Here is a 17,299-nt window from a genome sequence, read left to right as displayed (position 1 = left end):
TGTGTAGTTTATCATTTGCTGTGCTTATGATTAGGAAACAGGAAATGGAAACTAATGCCAGTTATCTACAGCTGCCATAACCCCAGCACAGATCTGTCCAAGCCTGGTTTCTAGAACGAGACCAGGGAGAAAGAGGAGACTGAGCTTAGAGTAGACTCCCTTGGGGGGAGAAGGAAGGAGTAAACACTTGTTGTAAACTGCAGACTGCGCATGGGACTGAAGGGGTGATTGCAGTCGTTGGATTTATACAAAGCAGATGGATCTGGGAAGTCGACTTAATTTAAGAGATTAAATGTGGATGACCTACAAAAGGACGGTGTTGTAAAGTAATGTGCAACAGAACACAATATTGTACTATTCTACTATTAGAAAAATGTCTAAAATGTAAATATATCAAGGGTTTTGTCCTGCAGTTCTGAATTCTTATAAGAGCACTTTATGGCACAGTGGCAGAGCTTTACCAGATTGTTCTATAGTGTGGTTTGCAGTGTAGTACATTAGTACTGTCCAATATAAGGGTTGTGCAGTATGTCATGCGGTGTATGCTGTCGCTCCATGGTGGTAATCTGTAGCAGATGTACTCAAAATGCTGTACCAAAACATGAGACGAGTAAGTCGTTATTACCGCTTTCTGTTTGTCTCTTTTTCTTTTCAGCAAGAGTGCTTTGATATTAAAAGTGATTAATAACGCTGACGTTCTCTCTTTCAGGCCAACCCCCCTCCAGTGGTGGTCAACACCGACAGCGTCGACACCCCCCCATATGTGAGTTCTGTTTCAAATGTAATGTCCCTGTTTTGCCAATACTGCTACATTCAGGTTCCTGGTTTTGATTTTTATTATGTCCTTAATTGTTTTTCTCAGAAAAGACAAATAAAGATAAATCATTAATTTTCAAAAATATATTGAATTAGTTTACAGTGGTTGTGGCTCAGAGTGCATCAGATTAAGCAGATTGCATTGAAAAGCAAACATTTCTTTGATTTTGTGTAAGAATTCATTCTTAGTTCATTCTTTTCTTACACCTGCTGGCTTGTGTTGAAATGATATAATGTGCTTTCAGACACACAATGAAGAGAAAGTTTGCACTAGAAATATCACACAAATGTTAGCAAAAATAAATTGGCTATAGATTTTTTTTTTTTTTTTTGCAAAAGGTGCATGCAAAAATTTTACATTATATTTCTTTAGTTAATTAGTTTAGTTATTTTTTTCTCACCATGCAAACATGAATCTAATGTGCAATAATTTGATGTCTGTAGCATCCTGGTTTTAGATTGAAAGCTCAGTCTAGAATTAGATGGATACAGACGTTGCTTTACTGGTAGCCAGCTGCCACAGAAAATCAGTATCTGTGTTTGTTAGATAAGTTTATTATGTAATTACTGTGGAATTAGTGCCTGCTGAACTAAAAACTGAAATTAAACAGGCAGCGAAAGATCTGTTGACTTGCAGGTTTCACTCATTAGTTCACTGATATTATTTATGACTGTTTTCTTTTTTTTGGTTTGCCCAACCGCAGTAAACAGTAACTGTTTATGACACTTTTAAAGGCTATTTTAAAGGTATTCTGGAGCCAAAAATTAGGCAAAAAAAGTTTGTTATAGGACAAATGCATTTAAACAATGCACCACCTACAGTGCCATGTTATAATATATGTCATAGCTGTAATGCTATGACATTGAAAAGATGATTGCATTTAACAGTAAATATTCCAAAGAATTTTTAAAAGATTTGGAAGCAGTCTAAGTAAGTCTTTGCTCATATTAATAATAAATTAGTTTGCATATAATCAGGCACCATTGTGAACTGTGAATACTGTTGGTAGGTGTCACACTACAGTGGCTGATGGAAGATTGTGCCCTCTGCTTGGAATGACAAAAATTCACAATCTAAACTAATCTGACTGCACAGAGACACAGATTACAACCAAGGGGATTACATGGGCCACTGGGATGCCGCTCGACCACTATGTTTATGTGTTCATCGATTGTGTGTGTGCGTGTCATCTTGCCTGCAGCAGCTGTATCTGGAGCAAGACACTCATTTCGCAGTGTCAACTGAGTGGAACTCAAAATATATTGAGATCAGACTTAATTCTGCACTCTTTTCACTGAGTCCGAAAATGTGCATGTTAATGTGATTTATGGTACAGACAGCCCAGGCTGAGCCATGTGATTGGCTCATGGGCAAGCCATCGGGGATGCTCTTAAATATGACATCACAGTACACATCATTAAGTACGCATTACGGGTCTAATCTGTGGGAATCATGCGTCATTCATAAATAATCAAATGCCTAAATTCTCATTTCTGCAGTTCACATGTTACAGTCTGTCTTACCTTGGCAGTGTATTAGTGATCAGATAACAAAGTCACATTTTTTTATTAGGAGAGAACAAATATCCTCAAGGGCCTGACGGATGCTCCCAGATAGGATTCTTACTTTACTGTACTTTTGTGTCTATTGGTATAGGTTTTTTTGACTCGTAATTTTTGGTGACTTCTAAGTACATACATTTACGTTAAAAAAAGAAGTTATGATTCAGTTTTAGCTTGTCTCTTAGTTGATAAAATCTTACCCCATATTTTACTTTCACCTCAAGGAAATATTTACATGACTGCTATTGAGATTCTTTTTAAGCAGTGGTTTTAAAACGTTCAAAAAGCCATGATCTTTGTCACATTTGACTTGTGATGAATAAGTGTTAGCTATTCCAGCAAAGAAGTTTTGTTCTTCTTTGCATCCTAGAATAACAGCTAACCCCCCCCCCCCCCCCCCCCCCCCCCCACACACACACACACACACACACACACAAACACACACACTACAACTACAAAGATAACAGAAGTCGAGATTTGTACCATAACCTGAAAAACTGCTTTCACATTGATGGAGTATTAACAATCTTATAATATAATATGCAATGATACTGCAGTCACTGGAGGCACTTTATTTTAATTAATTAATTAATTTTGAGGGGGGCATTTTATTTACACTGTGCCTTTATTACTCATTTATTGGTTCTGTGTTTTTAGTTTTTATATTGGGCCTTGGTGCAGCCCCTCATTTCGTCCTCTGTCTGAAACAAGCCATTTGTAGTTCCTCTTCCTATAAGGGCACCCTCCATTTAAGCCTACATTCCCCTCATAAACTGAAAGTTGATAGATCAGTGTGCCTGAAGTGAGCATATTATTTAAGGATTCCTGCTGCCACTGACCTCACTCAGATCCAAGAGCAGACTATCTCAACCCTGACCTTTATTATTATTATTTTTGGCTCACAAGGATTACTTGCACATATTGACAGTATGTTTTGAAACATTGGCGGCGTTTAATATGAGCATCCACCACTGTAACAGAAAATAAGGAAAACGATAACAGGTCCAAGTAAAGGGTTTACTTGACCATACCTCTTAATTTTCACATTTCTGTTTTTGTCTTTCAAACAGGTCAATGGAACAGAAGCAGACTATGAGTATGAGGAAATCACGTTGGAGCGGGTAAAAACATACAGCACACAATCAAAACACACCACTACCAAGTGTGTCCTTCACATGAACTCTGCATGCATTTAGCCTCACATAGTAGTCATGGTGTGAGGTTCAGACAGCAAAAAAATAAAAGGCCATAAAGCCTGATAAAGTTTTTTGACCTTTATTTTAACAAACTAAATGTAACACAAAGTTAACTATTTTTGTGGCTCTAAAGAAACCGAACCCTTTAAAATTCAAAGCAGTTAGGCTGAGGTAATACAATGATCTAACTCATAAAAGCCTCTGCACTGTTTGCTGTGTTTGTCCTCGGTTATTTTTCTCCTCTGCTTCCAGCTCATCGTTCTGGTTTTCCTTAACTTAGCCTGATCATTGGTCTGATTCTGCTGGCCCTTTTCCCCTGTCCTCTCTCTTTTTTTTCCCATCCGTCTTCACTTTCCATGCCTGGCCCCTACCTCCTTCATTCTCATTATATTCCCCTTTCTCTCATGCCTAAGGCTGTCTCTGCACCTCCCTTTCTCTTGCCCTATTCTCTCGTGACCTGGTTCTGTCTGCTTGACTGGATCTGCTTTAAATGAACGTACACGCAAATACAGGCGCAGACATTATACTAGCTTTGAACCCGGTGACAGAGCGCAAGTGAGTGAGTGCAGTGGCAGTGATCTACTATGTGCCAGCTAGTACCAAGCAATATCTGCAGACAGATGGATTTCATGTTGATATGGTTTTTTGAAATTATGAGTTTGTAAAAAGATAAGAACAGAGATATTACTGTATATGTTAGGTCAGGTTAAATAAAAAATATTTTTAATATCATCTTTATGAGACACACACATATGTCTATACCTCATCTCTTATTCTTCAGTAATTTGATGGCTCTACGGAAAATTGGAACTCATTGGCTGGTCTGTTGACAGACCAGCCAATGAGTTCCCAGCCAGAGATCTTCCGGTGGTTTTTCTGGTGTATTCAGTGGATATTTAAATCAATTTTCTGTTTTCATTAGCCCAGTTATTGTCCATAAATGCATATGAATTTTAAAAAGCCAATAAAAAAAGCTAGACTTTGGGCGCCCGGGTGGCTTAGTGGTGAAGCCGGCGACCCCATACGTGTGCCGCGCGTTGCGGTGCGGGCGGCGTGGGTTTCGACTCTCGGCCTGTCGCCAGTTTTCCCGCGTGTCTTCCCCTGTATCTTCCCCCATTTCCTGTCTCTCTCCACTGCTAACAAAAGCCGCTGTGGCCAAAAACGCCCAAAAAAAGAAAAACTAGACTTTTAGTGCAGTCCCTCTTTTGCTTGCCACACAGACTGCATGCAACAAAAGCCTGATCAGACATCAATGGTCAATAGAAGGAATCTTTTTATAGAAAGAAACATTTTGGTTATCTGTACGTTCTGCATGGGCGCTCTTCCAGAAAGCAGGTTCAGTGAGAACTCTTAAGTTAGCTTCAGATTGTTTGGTTTTTCTGTGCCAGAAAAAGAGCTAACAAACCCCGAGTGAATTACGGGGTTAACAGAGTCTGTGAACCTAACCTGCTCACTGACAGGTCTTCTTCAACAAACCCTGAGGTTCTCTCTGACTCCGCCCCTCCTGCTGCACTTAAACCAGCTGACTGACATGCTCTTTCATTTCCTTATAAAATTTATATTGAAGTATAAGTTTATGTCTTCACAAACATGAAATTCCAGCTTGTTGTTAGTTAATTATTTTTTTATATTTAACATCAGCAGCTTCAATCCATCATTTATTGAACAGTAAATTAAAATGAAGGCTCTGGTCTTTATATACCTGTTACTGTGGTGATTCCTGCTATTAGAGTTTCATTAATGATGGCTTCATTTTACTACCCACACACATGCTTAACTCATGCTTGATATATTCAGAGGTGACTGAACTAAATCTAATCAGCATTTCTGGAACCAAAAACCTCAGACCTTCCCATCTCAGAATTAATCAACTCAGAGTTTAGACTCAGAGCTTGTTAAACCTCCCCTCTCCTTAAGCCCATGCTGTTTGTAAACAGTGTGGATCACAGGTGATTGGCTCCTTGGAAAGAAAATGACTTTTCATCCTCCGGATAAAAAAAGGCAGGAGGATATTGTTGTCATACTGTCCGTCTATTTGTCTGTTTGTCGGTACATGAGATTTTTACCTTTCTCAGACACCAAGACAGCAGGGAGATGAGCCATAAAATCTGGCATATGTGTTCTTTACCCTTCAACGATGTGTGATCATATTCCTGGATGTTTAGTACCCTTTTTACATTATGGTTGTATTTATTTGAAGTGGAGAGTACACAACATGGATGATATCAGGCTACTAATGCTATGATAATATATGCTAATGATGTAGCCTCTGTCTCATGCCTGATTGGCTTAGCCTAATCATGTGATCATATTGTGCCTCATGATTGGCTATACCTACTTGACCATTATTGACTGAAATGGAGAAAGTGGGGATTCCCCATATCTAGCAACTGATGTAGGACACTGAAGAGCCAGCAGTAGCTAGATAGTGAGAAACTGAGGAAAGCAAATATGTTTATAGTAACATCAGTTCTAGGTTGCAGCTTTATTGATTAGCCTGTGATGCCAACTTCTGATTGGCTGAGCATTGTCTAACATGTTGGTCAGGGATGACTCAGTGTGTACTTTCTCTAATTTGTGTACTGGGGACATTTGTTGTGTCTATTTTAGGTTGTGGTTACCAAAGTGTCTTTGTAGAAATGTTAATGATAATCACAGAATATCAATCTCTTAAAGCATGCTAGAAATTGTTTTGATTTAATGAGTATTGTTAATATTGAAAACATATTTTTGGTGGAATGTATATTATATCTTTACTAGCTCAGGGGGGAATAAAAGTATTTGGATTAAAGTTTAGGGCAAGGCCTCAAAATTAGGGCAAAATAGTTTTGCAGAAGGTAATAAGATGTCTGCTGAAGGGTTTTATTATGACTTGACTTCAACATTTATTTTGTAGTTTCATTAATCAGTGGAGAATAGCCCCATCGTTGATGGGTTTTGTTTTTATCAGGTTTGCAGTTGTGATCTGAATTTATTTAAAACTGTGCTGAAATCGATTCAGTGGCTGCTCTGTAAGATAACAATTATACTTTTAGCTACTCCATGGACCCTGAGCCAGAAAATGCAAACAATGATTAATTTTTGAACAAACACACTCGACCTGATTAGCCCTTTGTGACTTAGAATCAAAGTTTTTTTTTCTAATTGTACATTGTTACCAGCTTAACTCTCGCCACATTTCTGTTTTACATTTAACATTAAGTTATACCCCTCTCACCACTGAATAACTTCTTCTAGTTGAACAACTTCTTCAACAGAAAAGGAGGTTACACTGTGTTGCAGAGCTCCAGTATATATAACCTGTATGCCACAGAGAGTTGAGCTGAACCTCTTTCTGTGGTAAATGTTTGGTACCTTCTGATTATATAGAGATTAAGCTCCATCTTTTTCAGCTTTTTTAACTGCTGAAGTTCATAAACATTAGCGTAGCATAAGCTGTGGGATTTTTGAGGTGTTTTAAAATAAAGTGTGTTGCAGTGTTTAAAGCATCATTAGTGCCTCTACCGGCTTTCTATACTTCACTCCAAAAATTCCCTATGCATTTAGGTAAGCGCATTTCCAATATTAGTGCTTCAGGTCTGAAATTATTTTTAGGTGGGCATGACATTATTGGAATTAGATTCTTTTAGCTTTTTTTTTTTAATTTGTTCACATATATTTTGGTCCTCTCTTAGTCTGCAGCAAAAACTTGACCACAGCACTGGGACCAGTTGCTATTATGTCCTTTGCATTACATGACTATATATTTTGTTATATATATCTTGGGAGTGAATAATAATTACAGAGGATACAAAATGCTTCTTTGTGTAATATGGAGAAATAATAAACACTATGTACATGTGGTGCTGTATTAATAATGTGTGAGGTTTTGACAAGGAAGAGTTCTATTTTGGCTCTTCTCTGGGATCTCCTTGGTCTTCCATATGCAATACATAGAAATCTATTGGTGTGGATACCAACAGCAACACTACGGCACAGAACAGAGTAGGCATCAATGTTAATAAAAATGATACTGATTATGTCAGAAATGGCATGAAAGGAGGAGCTGGGGTGGATGGTTGCAAAGCAGCTTGCAGATGCACAGCAATTGTGGGCAGGCTAAAGCAGCTTTAATACTATACCTCACATGAGATTTGGCATTTGGATATATAGAAGGGCTAAGCTATCAGCCATGATGTTGGCTGACATTAAGATCATTTGATCTGCAATGATTGCAGCTAAGCTCGACTTCATGGCCTGCCTGAACTAACACTAGGCTCAATATCATACCACGCAAACATCTTTTAAAACCAGTGCTCAGATGATGCTCTTGTTTTTTTTACACACTCTGTGTCTGTGTGTATGCGTAGGGTAACTCGGGCCTCGGTTTCAGTATCGCTGGAGGAACTGATAACCCCCACATTGGAGATGACCCCTCAATCTTCATCACCAAGATTATACCTGGAGGAGCTGCAGCCCAGAATGGACGACTCAGGTGAAAACACAGACAGAGTTGCTGTCATTAGATGTGAGGGAGGATTATTTGATTACATTACGTGCAGATACAGTGTTACTTAGAACTGAGCTGCTACATGCCAAACCTCAGCTGTGACCCTCAAAGTTAAAAAGTGGACCAAAATGTTCATGTTCAAACTAAAGCAATACTGCTCAAGCATGTAGCATTACACCCATGGCAGCAGATTTACTTCATTGGTGTGGAATTGATCGACCAGACAGCAGTGCTTTCACCAGCTGCCAACCAACTCAACTAACATTGTAAAAGGGTGCTGTGTGGAGAGCATCTCCAATCACACTAAATTGGCTGTCTAGCTTTACAACAGACTTCACCATGACAGCTTCCCCTTGTTATTACAGTAAAAAAATAAAGGGATGTGAATCCCTCAGCAGTTTTCCTCTTTACACATCCCAAGATAACTGCCTTGGTAAAGCCAGTGGATATAGAGAATCTTCGGAAATGAGCAGCAGCTGCCTGATTGAACCAAGACTGTGTATTTTCAGTTTCTGGTGTTTGTGTCCCCCATCCACTCAAACTTCCCATTTCTAGATGTGTGCCTAGTTTTAATTCTCATAAAGAAAGCAACTACTCACTGTCTATAGCTTGTTTCTCACTTTGGTTTTAGAGTGAGCACCATAACATTTGTGTTTCCTCCCAATTTATCTCCCTAACCAATTCAGTTGACTTCTTTACTTCATGCCATTCAGGGTGAATGACTGCATAGTCCGAGTGAATGACACAGACGTCAGAGAGGTGACCCACAGCGGCGCTGTGGAGGCGCTCAAGGATGCAGGTGGTCTGGTCAGACTGTGTATACGACGCAGGAGGAGCACCACCGAGAGAATCATGGATATCAAACTAGTCAAAGGCCCCAAAGGTGAGACTGTGCTATCAACACAACAGACGGCTGAGTCTACATGTAGTGATATATTACAGTCGTTGTTGTTATGGCACTACAGCAGACAACTGACTTTCAGAATAAAGCAGCTTTAATTATGAAACTGGTGAGAATTTGATGTTCACATTTTTATGATCATGCTTTGTACTGACTACACAATGAAGAAATTCAAAATTCAAAACAGCTCGTGCCCAAATTGACAAAGTTATGAGCCTCAATTTTCTGGTTTCTTCTTAGAACAATCTGCTACTACTGGTAAAAGGGCCAAAAATGTGAGAAAATGCAAAAAAATGAAAGTATCTAATGTTAAGAAAGTCTTCAAGCATGTTACCCACTGACTTATTTTTTCAGGTTTAGGATTTAGTATAGCAGGTGGAGTTGGAAACCAACATGTCCCAGGCGACAACAGCATCTATGTGACCAAAATCATTGAGGGAGGGGCAGCACACAAAGATGGACGTCTGCAAATAGGGGACAAGCTTGTTGCTGTAAGAAAAATTGTTTGTCTTTGTTCTATTCTGCTCACTTTTTTGTCTTCTATGCACAATTTATTTAAAAGTATGATTATACACACTAAAGTGCAGATTGCACTTTAATTTAATTTTGAAAGAAGTTATCTTGAAAAGATTTTGGATATGTAATGTCCTTTAGTAGGGCTAATAACATGCCATGAATTAATTTATTGAGTTACAATATCACTAAAAGCCCCAAAAAGCACTACACGTTAAATTATTTGCCAACATTTAAAACCACATATGAAAATATTTTAACAGAAATATCCATCCTTCAGTCTCATGTAGGTTTCTAGTGAACATGTGTGTCTGGTGTGTCTCTATGCGTGTCTGCTGATAATGACAGAGTTTATGTCATTGTTTACTTTAAGGTAAATGGCTCCTGTTTGGAGGAGGTAACTCACGAGGAGGCAGTGGCCGCCCTGAAGTCGACTCCGGATGTTGTGTATCTGCGTGTGGCCAAACACACCTCCCTTTTTATCAACGACAACTTCCCTCCGCCCGACGTCACTAACTGTGAGTATGCAAAAAAGAACTCTCCACTCTGAACCATGATTTTATTTTTCCATTGCATAACATGCATTTGTGAAACCTGGTTTCATAAGTCTGTGTAGACTCTCACTCTTCTTGAGAAGATCAAAATCAACTTGCAGTCAGACAGAGCTCTGTTGACTGTTGTACACATCATTGCCACCAAGATGGTGAGGCATTTTAGAGCCAGATGGTGTTGAGCAAAAAAAAAAGAAAAGAAAAAGAAAGAAAACAGCAAGGAACAAAGCTGAAATTTGTTTGCTCCCACACATGAAGAATGCTCCTTTTTACTGAGGCTCTGAACAGTGACTCTTACTCAGAGCCTGTCATGAATCATGAAATCCTACCAGCAACCAATCAAGGTAACAAAGAGGCAAAATCAGGCAAAGTCCATCCATCCATCTGTTTTCTTCTGCTTATCCGGGGCCAGGTCGGGGGCCTAAGCATAGAAGCCCAGACCTCCCTCTCCCCATCCAGTTTATCCGGGGGGGACCCCAAGGCATTCCCAGGCCAGTTGAGAGATATAATCTCTCCAGCATATTCTGGGTCTGAACACGCCCGGAACACCTCACCCAAGAGGTGGCCAAGAGGCACCCTAATTAGATGCCCAAACACCTCAACTGGCTCCTTTTGATGTGGTGGAGCAGCAGCTCTACTCTGAGCCCCTCCTGAATGGCTGCACTCCTCCCCCTATTTCTAAGGGCAAGGCCAGTCACTCTTAGGAGGAAGCTCATTTCTGCCACTTGTATCCGCAATCTCGTTCTCTCCTCGAAGTATTCCTTCCTCCACTCAACTATAGCCTCAGTTCAAGTCAACAACGCCCCAACCACACTATATACCATTTGAGTAGAGCGCCACTTTCCTCTCCTGAGTCACCTGATGGTTTGCCAGAAACCCTTTTGAGGCCATCTGAAAGTCTTTTTCCACAGTCTTGCCTTATCTTGGTGGAGGGGTTTATGTGTCCCAGTGATCCCAGGAGCTATGTTGTCCGGGGGCTTGTCCCCCTGGTAGGGTCTCTCATGGCAAATTGGTCCTGGGTGAGGGGCCAGACAAAGAGCGATTCCAACAACACCTATGGAACAAACATCAAGGGAACAGATTCAGCAGGCAAAAAACAGCATGATAAACAAAGAGTCTTTAAAAAGAATCATAAATTACATCATCTAATAAAGCTTTAAGCTCTCCAAGGGGAATGAAGGACTGTAGTCTGAGACCAGTTAAGAGGTCATTTCATTTGAATGGTATGTAGTACCTGAAACCAAATCTACCAGGGTTACATGGGGAGTATCTAAGGCTAAGTGAAGAGAAATATGAGATGGAGAGCTTCTACAGTAGAGCTTTATATATCCAAACTGTTCATACAGGAAACAATGAGAACAGAATTATGAAGATCAGTTTGTAACTTTTATGCCATATGTTGAATATCAATATTAAATGAAAAGCAGCTGTCAGGCCAAATATCTAGGTGTCTGTAAAAAAGAGTTATAAGAGCAATATGGACGTTAAGAGTTAAATAGTAAATGGGGGAAAAAAGCAGTACAGAGGTGTAAGATCAGTTATTTTAAAAAATTGCATATCAAATATTTATTAAATTAAATCTTAAGCCCACTAACAACAACTATTACACAATGAAAAGATGTATCAAGATATCAATATTTGACCTCCCTCAAGTTTTCAGTTAAAGATGTGGTGTCACAGATCAGAGCTGAACATTAGTTATACATTATCCAGTTTGATATACTGGGTAGTTTTAGTCTTATAAAAGTCTTATAAAAGCAATTAAAGGATCAAATCTCCCAGACAGTTTTTTGTTATATAACAGTCTGATTAACAGACTGGGTGAATTTGGTTCTCTGGATTTCTGCCACTTGTCATCTTTCCAGCTGAGCATATTAACAGAGAACATGTCATTTATCACTGCTGTGAATCTGCCATATTAATGGATGGCATGTATCACACTGTCTCTTATTTCTCAAGACATCTGCAGTACTGCAGCACATTTTTTTTACATAATTTAAAAACTAGATTTGTAGAATAAATTGTTTTAAAAGTACATTTCTAAGTGACCCCAAACTTTTGAGCAGTATATGTATTCAGTATAATATGTAGTTTGATCCACTATGAGCTGCTATATATATGTAGAAAATCAATCAGTTGTACTATGACAATGATTCAAATGCAGCTTACAGAAAGCACACATGAATTAATGTCTTATGTGTAACAGTGTGATAAAACAAAATGTGTGTATTTGTTCCCACAGCATATTCCCCACATCAGGATAACCACATAAGCCCCTACATGAGTGGCAGCCAATCTGTAAGCCCCGCCCCACTGACCACGCCCAGATACTCACCTCTGCCTAGGGCCATGGCTGGAGACGATGATATCACCAGGTGAGGTTGCACTTTATCTCAAAACTGGAAGTAAAGAAAAAATGTCTCTCAAAAAAGATAAAATGTAGTAAAATCCAGCCCCCCCCCCTTAGTCAGAATCTTCAATCAGAATGACTCATTTTATTGTTTTAATTCAAGATATAGTTTCACAAGTTTTAAGTGCATGTTTAAATTGAGCTGTCATGCTAGTTTGGAGCTGCTTATTTTTGTTCTTGAACACTGAAGCTGCTTGATTAACAGTTCAAAGGAATCTTTGTTCAGCTTATAGCAGGCCTTGATGCAGCCCTACAGTTCATCCACCATCTGAAACAAGCTATTTTAGTTCCCCTCCCTTTAAGACAACTTTTTTCTGATTTGCTGCCCTTGTAAACAGGTTCTGCACTCACCTGCATTCTAAGATAACCACTTTAAGGATATCTATGACATCATCCCAAGTGCTGGCTACTTTCTTATTCACCTGTTTAATTTGGCAGATTTTTTTTTTTTTTAAAGCAACAGATGGTTGTTTCTGTATCTTTCAGGGATTGAACCAGGGAGCTTTAACTTTCTAGGTGAATGGCTAAACCACTATACTGTGGAAACACATAAGAAGCTTGGAAATCTCCTTGAGAGTCAAGAGTAGAAAATAACTGTAAGCGATGGAGCCTATAGAGCAGCTTGAACTTTTGGCTCACAGGAAGTACTTGTAAAAATGTTGACTTTATTATTTATTTATTTTTTATATGAAAATGCACCACTGTAAAAGTATACACACGGCAGAGAATAGAGGAAAGCAGAATGGGTCCACTTTAAAAATTTAATTAGAATCGGAAATTAATCAAGCCCAACATTCAACCTCTAAAACTAATTAAAATAAATTACAGTAAATAACTGTAATTTGGCATCTTAATCAAAAAATAATAATGTGCTTTAATAGGTTTTTTGTAAAATGATAAATTTGATAATTCATGGATAAGAACAATAATTATATTTTAGTTTTAAAAACATCATTTCAGTTAAAGAGCTTGCACATACTGCTACATTAACAATTACAGAAACATAAAAAATGGTTTTGGTACTTACCAGTGCTGTTAATTTAGCCTCACTGGCATAAAGCTTACATTCAGTGGTGGTCCAGTAAATTTGTCTATGGCAATATTTTGTCATCCAATTTTGCCATGTCATAAAAAAGTGCATGTCAGTTTAAATTAAGTTATGTCACATTAAGCAACTTTCCAACTCTTGCATAGTAACACTATAGGATCATATTAAACAGTCTTTGTCAGTGTCACGTTCATTCAAAGATGTCACAGATCCAAGAAGAGCAAATTCAAAATTATGTGCCAAACTTTGAGGAAACTGTGTTTGAGTTTGCTACTTGTTTAATTTTGTATTTTATACAATTAATGTAAATCAGCTGTTGACAAAATTCACAAAAAATACTTTTTTTTTTATTCTTCTTTCCTTCATGGCTTGTTTCCTATCCTGCTCTGCGATCTTTAGTGAGAGCAAAGAAGAATGACCTCTGTTCAGCTGCTGCATCTGTGTGTGTGTGTGTGTGTGTGTGTGTGTGTGTGTGTGTGTGTGTGTGTGTGTGTGTGTGTGTGTGTGTGTGTGTGTGTGTGTGTGTGTGTTTGGCAGTGAAAGGCAGATGGCCCTGCAAATTTTGTCTGTCATGTAAACTCAGGTCACATATGTGTACACACACACACACACACGCACACACACACACCCTGAGTGCTGCTCTACTGTCTTTAATCCATTTTAATGGAGGGATTACTGCCTATCACAGCCCTCGTCACTCGACTGGCATCACCGTGGTTACCAGAATATGACCCATTTCGTCATAGACCTTTTGGGCCAATCAGTGTGCTTTGATTAGAATAAATCTGATAAGCCTCAGACGGACTACAGAATGGTCATTTTGACATCTGCCCTTCTCTTTTCTCCAGCTATTTTGTCATTCTGCCTTCATCTTTTTCTCTCTCACTCTGATTAGTCACACAAATAGCAGATCACGGGTTTTAAAAAATGTCCACTGAATGAGCAAAACTCTTTTACAGGACAGGTGAATTCAGGTGAAGGATCAGAACGAGAGCCACACTGATTCACTTCAATCTCAGCACTAATTTTCATACATGCTCAGATACTCTGTATGAAATATTTTTTTCAAATATTATATCTGCAAGGAGTTTGCTGTGGCACAAAAAAATAAGTCAACAGCCCACTTTTATGAATATAGCTGATTTTGAATACGCAAAAAAGACAATTGTTCTGTTTGAGAGCCTGAGGAGTTACGACAACATCAAAGAAGCTGAAAATCTCATGTTGTGAAACTGCAGTCAAACAGTTTTTACACAGACTGACGGTGTCAGCTTTTATCAGTCATCAGCTTTACTCGTTTTTCATGCAGTCATCCAGCTGCTTCATCGCTCGCTTGTGTTGACGTGGATTCTTTTCTTTTCAGCCTTTTTTAGGACATGGAGGCTACAGTGTTTCCAGGTCTCATTGTATACCAAAAACTGAGAAAGTGCAATACTGACATCTGCTGGTAAAAATGGAAAATGATCTTAACATTAAATGATTGTTCCTCTCACTGAGATGAAGCATTTATCACTACAAACTGTTCACATTCAGAGATTATCATACATGCATATAATAAAGTACAACATTATTTCAATATGTCTTCAGTAACTGACTGATACACATTACAAAACTGATTAAAAGAACCCTAACTGGTCATCAGTCGCCCTAATGTGATGTCTTTGTTTGATTTCTGTTTCTCTCAGGGAACCCAGACGGGTGGTGCTGCAGAGGGGCTCTACAGGTCTTGGATTTAACATTGTTGGAGGAGAAGATGGAGAGGGAATCTTCATTTCATTCATTCTTGCTGGAGGTCCAGCTGATCTCTGTGGGGAACTTCGGAAGGGAGACCGCATCCTGTCGGTATGAACTAAGACATCACACATACAGATCATCGAGAACTGACATGAATAACTCCTAATTCTATTTGTATTAATGTTTCACAACCAATCGAGCGCCTCTTCTTTGCAAGAATGTTATGCCTTAAAAAGCAGAGGCATTATACCTAAAACTGAACATCTGGAATCAGTTTCAGATGCTTATTTGCACTGATTGACATTCATCAATGTGGAGATGAAGTGAAGCTTCACATAACTCCTCTTCTTTTCTTTTGTGCATTACTAGTCAACCAGCACCCTCCAGTGACTGTGTTCATGCTTGTGATGTATTTTGTGTTCCACTAAAATGAGATATGGTTTTAATTTTCTTCAGACAAGATTCAAGCTGGATTTAATCCTCAGACTGTCAAGACACTGACAGTCCTTGCAGAATTACTGTTATTATGAGTTAGTGCATGCAAGTACTGTCACAAAATACACAAATCCTGCATGTTAGCAGCTATCGACCCGCTGAAGATGTGCAGTGTTTTTTATCGATTTGCTCACGTCAGTATATATTTAACTACAAATTTTGTGCGTATATTCGTAGGTGAATGGGGTTGACCTGTCCAGTGCAACACATGAGCAGGCAGCCGCAGCTCTGAAAAATGCAGGACAGACCGTCACCATAGTAGCACAGTACAGACCAGAGGGTGAGTACTACAGATACTCTACATGTCCATTCAACTGTTCACTGTAATGTGTGGAATGATCATTTATAAAATTGATAAAAAATGCATTAATGTGTTATATTTTAGCTTGCAGCAGAAGGTGGTGTGTCTTTTTTTCTTTTTTTTTTTTTTTGATTCTTGATTTTCTGAGATGAGTTAGTCCTTCATCTTGGTTTTGGGAAAAGCTGGCAGTATGCTGTGATCACAGCATGAGTGTATTACTGCCCTCTACAGTTACAGTTCTCCACTCTGTGGGAAAACCCAAAAATGGGAAATCAATCAGTGTGCGTGGGCAGAATGTATAAAATAATAGAAAAACAAACATCACTGCCTTTGTAAATGGAAAGTGATGTCTTCTCAGCGTGTACCAGCATCGAGGTGTGTGTATGCTTTCTATTAAAAAAAATATAGTACATTTTTTGAATATTTGCATAATATCAATAAAGAACAGATTGATTTGTCATCAAGTTCTGGAAATTCACTAGATTAAAAGAAAAAGTGATGACGCTGTGTAAGTGGCTATGCACTGTATTCTGGTAGAGTCAGCTTGTGATGGACAACTTATCAGCCAATGAGGATATCCTGGATAATCTTCCTTTCTGACATTAATAATGACCACAATGTGTCCATACTGCAACCCTAACACAAATAATAAGAAGCCTGATCGTGACCTTTGCTCTAACAGAACCCAAACTTAAATCTAGCCTTGCCAAATCTGAAGCCTGAAGACAGAGTTTGGATGGTCCATCCCTTCTGCCTGTAACTAACACACATTTTGTCCTCATAAAGTTAGAATTAGACAGACTCCCACTGAGTTTCCCAACAAGCGTCATTCTGGATATTTCTCTACTGAAAGTGACTTAGAAGGCCGTAACCTAGGAAACCAGGTTATAAATGTTGATAGGCTAATGGCATGCTGTCATACCAAGGGACCCAGAGTATAGCACACAGTAATTCACACAGCTGAAACAGCATCAGGAGTATCAGCAATCTGTCTGCTGGGAGACACTGTGTGAGGTTGTTTTTGGTATCAGTCAGAGAGATTGTCCATAAATCTGTTGTTGAGGGCATGGCCAGTGTATTAGACCCAGGATTACAACCCCCTCAAGGAGTCTGACGAGCAGTGAATATGTTTTCCACATCAACATTTTGATGTGTTTTAACCACATATTAAGACTGGGAAGGCACTGTCGGAGGGTAATGAAGTTCTGCAGCAGCTGCAGTATGCAAATGTCTCAGAAACTTATGAAGGCCATGCAAGAATATAATCCATACATCATTCTGA

General features: G+C 38.9%; 1 protein-coding gene across 2 annotated transcripts in view; it reads left to right on the top strand.

Moving 5' to 3' along the window:
- LOC115779536 (discs large homolog 1-like protein) overlaps positions 1-17,299 on the top strand; it is an 87,279-nt gene that overhangs the window by 37,856 nt on the left and 32,124 nt on the right. For both annotated transcript variants that reach the window (XM_030728249.1, XM_030728250.1), the window contains 9 exons: positions 710-763; positions 3,450-3,500; positions 7,925-8,049; positions 8,778-8,947; positions 9,320-9,456; positions 9,852-9,996; positions 12,272-12,404; positions 15,173-15,329; positions 15,894-15,996. In XM_030728249.1, the coding sequence (XP_030584109.1) occupies positions 710-763; positions 3,450-3,500; positions 7,925-8,049; positions 8,778-8,947; positions 9,320-9,456; positions 9,852-9,996; positions 12,272-12,404; positions 15,173-15,329; positions 15,894-15,996 (1,075 nt within the window). The remainder of the gene's footprint in view (positions 1-709; positions 764-3,449; positions 3,501-7,924; positions 8,050-8,777; positions 8,948-9,319; positions 9,457-9,851; positions 9,997-12,271; positions 12,405-15,172; positions 15,330-15,893; positions 15,997-17,299) is intronic.

This window comes from Archocentrus centrarchus, chromosome 4 (genome assembly GCF_007364275.1).
Source record: "Archocentrus centrarchus isolate MPI-CPG fArcCen1 chromosome 4, fArcCen1, whole genome shotgun sequence".
Taxonomy (NCBI): Eukaryota; Metazoa; Chordata; class Actinopteri; order Cichliformes; family Cichlidae; genus Archocentrus; species Archocentrus centrarchus.
The sequence above is the reverse complement of the archived record's forward strand: the minus strand, read 5'-3'. Positions and strand labels throughout refer to the sequence as shown.